The 2,539-nt window shown below is 61.6% G+C and overlaps 1 protein-coding gene across 1 annotated transcript; it reads right to left on the bottom strand.

Annotated features, from left to right (window-relative positions):
• Positions 1 to 2,128: 2,128 nt before the first annotated feature.
• Positions 2,129 to 2,449, bottom strand: IE81DRAFT_350875 (hypothetical protein; the record flags this gene model as incomplete). The annotated part of the gene is made up of 1 exon (XM_025516617.1): positions 2,129 to 2,449. The coding sequence occupies one exon, from the start codon at positions 2,447 to 2,449 to the stop codon at positions 2,129 to 2,131; it is 321 nt and encodes a 106-aa protein (XP_025365798.1).
• Positions 2,450 to 2,539: the final 90 nt, after the last annotated feature.

Raw genomic sequence — 2,539 nt, 5'->3', positions numbered from 1 at the left:
CTTTCCTGTGTTCCGTCCAGAAGATTGCGCAATCGCATTGCGGCGAGGAGCGATGCTTGTGGCTGCGATGGTGACCGACAAGGTGCAAAGAGGTGTTCAATGCGGGCGCCACAACGCCCCTTGACAAGCGACCCTCTTCCCAACAGACAAACGATCGACGTTGCATCCGGTGGGTCCAAAAGACGCGCGATGGATGTCTGTCTGCTCCTTGTCCCACATTTTCGTAGGCGTATCGATGCGCCCAAGAACGCTCCGATCTGGTGGCCCTCCCTCGTGGGCCCCAATCGGAGATCCAAATACGCAAGTCTCGGACTGCTCTCGCAGCGAGTTTGAGCAGCCATATGCGCCGCCGAGAAGAAGGACGATTTGCGTGGCTTGGCTGCGCCGGCTCGAAATACCGCGCCGTCATGTCCTTTCTCGGATCAGGAAAAAGGATTTCGTAAGCATGGCCCCGCTCCACTGATCGAGCGGCTCGTCTGCGCCATCGTCGCGCGTCCTGGCCCTGGTCTCGTTGCGGGTCCGTCGATGCGATGCGAAGCTTGACAATGTGTGTGAGCGCTCGGGGCGCGATCGGTATTGCGAAGATGCTCCACCGCGTCTGCACGCCGCCAACAACTTGTTGATCCGATCCGAGCGCTTGCCGATCGGCCGCTCAAAAGTTGCCGACTGACTGGCCTTTCGCTCGCTCGCTCGAGCTTCCGGCCTGAAAAGCATCGTGTTGCTCCTTTCGGAGGTCCGCCCAGACCCGGCAGCGCACCGACGAGCAAGGCTCAGAGTGACTTATGCACCCCTCTAGGATCCGTCGCGAGTGCGCCGATCAAGCCGCAGCTGAGCTGCAGGAGCATTGGGCGCGCTCACTCATTCGCGCAACAAAGCCTCGAAGCGCATCGCGTGTCTGCCGGCCGCGGTCCACTGTTCGATCCCTCTCGACTTTCAGATTGCCATGACATGCCTCAGCATCCAACCTCCCACCCTCGCACCCCATCCTGACCGCTGTGCCTCATGCCCCTCCCGCCTCGATGCTCTCTCTGCTCGACGCGCATCCACGCGCTCAGCTCGCCCGGACGTTCCGGCTCCTCGTGCCGCGTGACGTCTTGCAAGCTTGCAGTGAGTGCTCACTCCTTCTCTCGTCTTCGTTGCTAGCCCTAAGTTAGCTGAGAAAGCATGTCTCTGCAACGATGCGAGCGGGCACAACTCAGACTCATCAGGCGGCGTCTCGGCTAGCAGGAGGTCAAGAGTCAAGAGTCAAGAGTCGTGAGTCTTGAGTCGCGTGAAAGTCTCACGTGATTCGGATTCATGCGTAGCGCACGTGACTCGGCCCCCCCCATCCACAGCACAGCTTTGAAAAGACGCGTATCTCGACGCGTCTTGGGCAGTCGTGAGGGTTAGGGTCGGCGTGTTTGCCCTGTACAACACAGGACGCGCTCAGGCACGAGGAAGAGCCGCGCGTGTACGTACGGGTGTGCTGCGATCACGAACCACGAATGTTCACGCCATCATTGCATCCTCCCGCCCTCCATCCGCAGTACGCTGCAGCACACACACCGCACGCTCGCTCGCACGCTCGCCCACTCTCTACTCGCATCGATGCACCGGATCATGATGGACCGCAACAGTCCGCGCAAGAGCTCACCGCGCTCTCTGTGCGGTGTTGCTCGGCGCGGCGCAACATCGAACGCACCAGCGGCAGCGGCAGCGGCAGCTCGGATGCGCTGCACTTCTCCTCCTCCTCTCTCAGCGATGTGAGCCGAGTGCCCGGCTCAAAAGCCACGACTTGACGCGGTGGCTGCCGCACGCACACGTCAGGCAAAGCGCCCAAAGTAAAGCGACGCGCATCTCTTTCCGGCGTCGAGCAAACAGAGCTGCCTTCTCGACGACTGCCACGAGCAGGAGCAATCAAGCAAGCCGCAGGCAGCTGATCCAGCTCTGTCATGCAGGACCCGCCCCGCTCTTCACGCCGAGCTCTACCCCTCCCACCCACGACTTTCCGCCATTCTGCTTTGCCGCCCCTGGCCCATGCGCCATTTCGCTCGTGTTGCCACCATCCGCTCAAGTGATGGGGCAAATGCTGAGGAGTGCGGCAATGGCGATGTGCGGCACAAGCGCTGCCGCATGGTAGCTTGCGGTATCAGCCATCAGCCAGCCTGTGTGGCTCGCTGTTTGGACGCATCGCTTGGATGCTTTGAGACGAGAGGCGAGAGGCGATCGAAGCACGGCGCACACCTCGCAGCCGGCCCGACAATAGGCAGACGAGGAATGCTGATCCCTTGGTCCCGAGCACTTTTGCAATCCGCGCACGCAGCGTCATCCGGCGAGCACGCAGCGGATGCCGCTCCTTTTTGTGGGCCAGTCGGGCTAGTCGCAGCGCAGCGCAGCGCAGGACTCCACTGGGACCCATGCGCGCTCTGATGGCGAGTTTGCTCTTGTCCGGCTTGACCGCTAGACGCATGTCGTGGCCCCCCGCCTCACAGAAGGCTCGATGGACTTGCGCGTCGGGGCGTGCGATATAGCATAGGACAGACGGGCAGACGATGCTTTT

The sequence above is a fragment of the Ceraceosorus guamensis genome (assembly GCF_003144195.1).
Source record: "Ceraceosorus guamensis strain MCA 4658 unplaced genomic scaffold IE81scaffold_237, whole genome shotgun sequence".
Classification (NCBI taxonomy): Eukaryota; Fungi; Basidiomycota; class Exobasidiomycetes; order Ceraceosorales; family Ceraceosoraceae; genus Ceraceosorus; species Ceraceosorus guamensis.
This window is presented reverse-complemented; position numbering and strand designations above follow the sequence as displayed.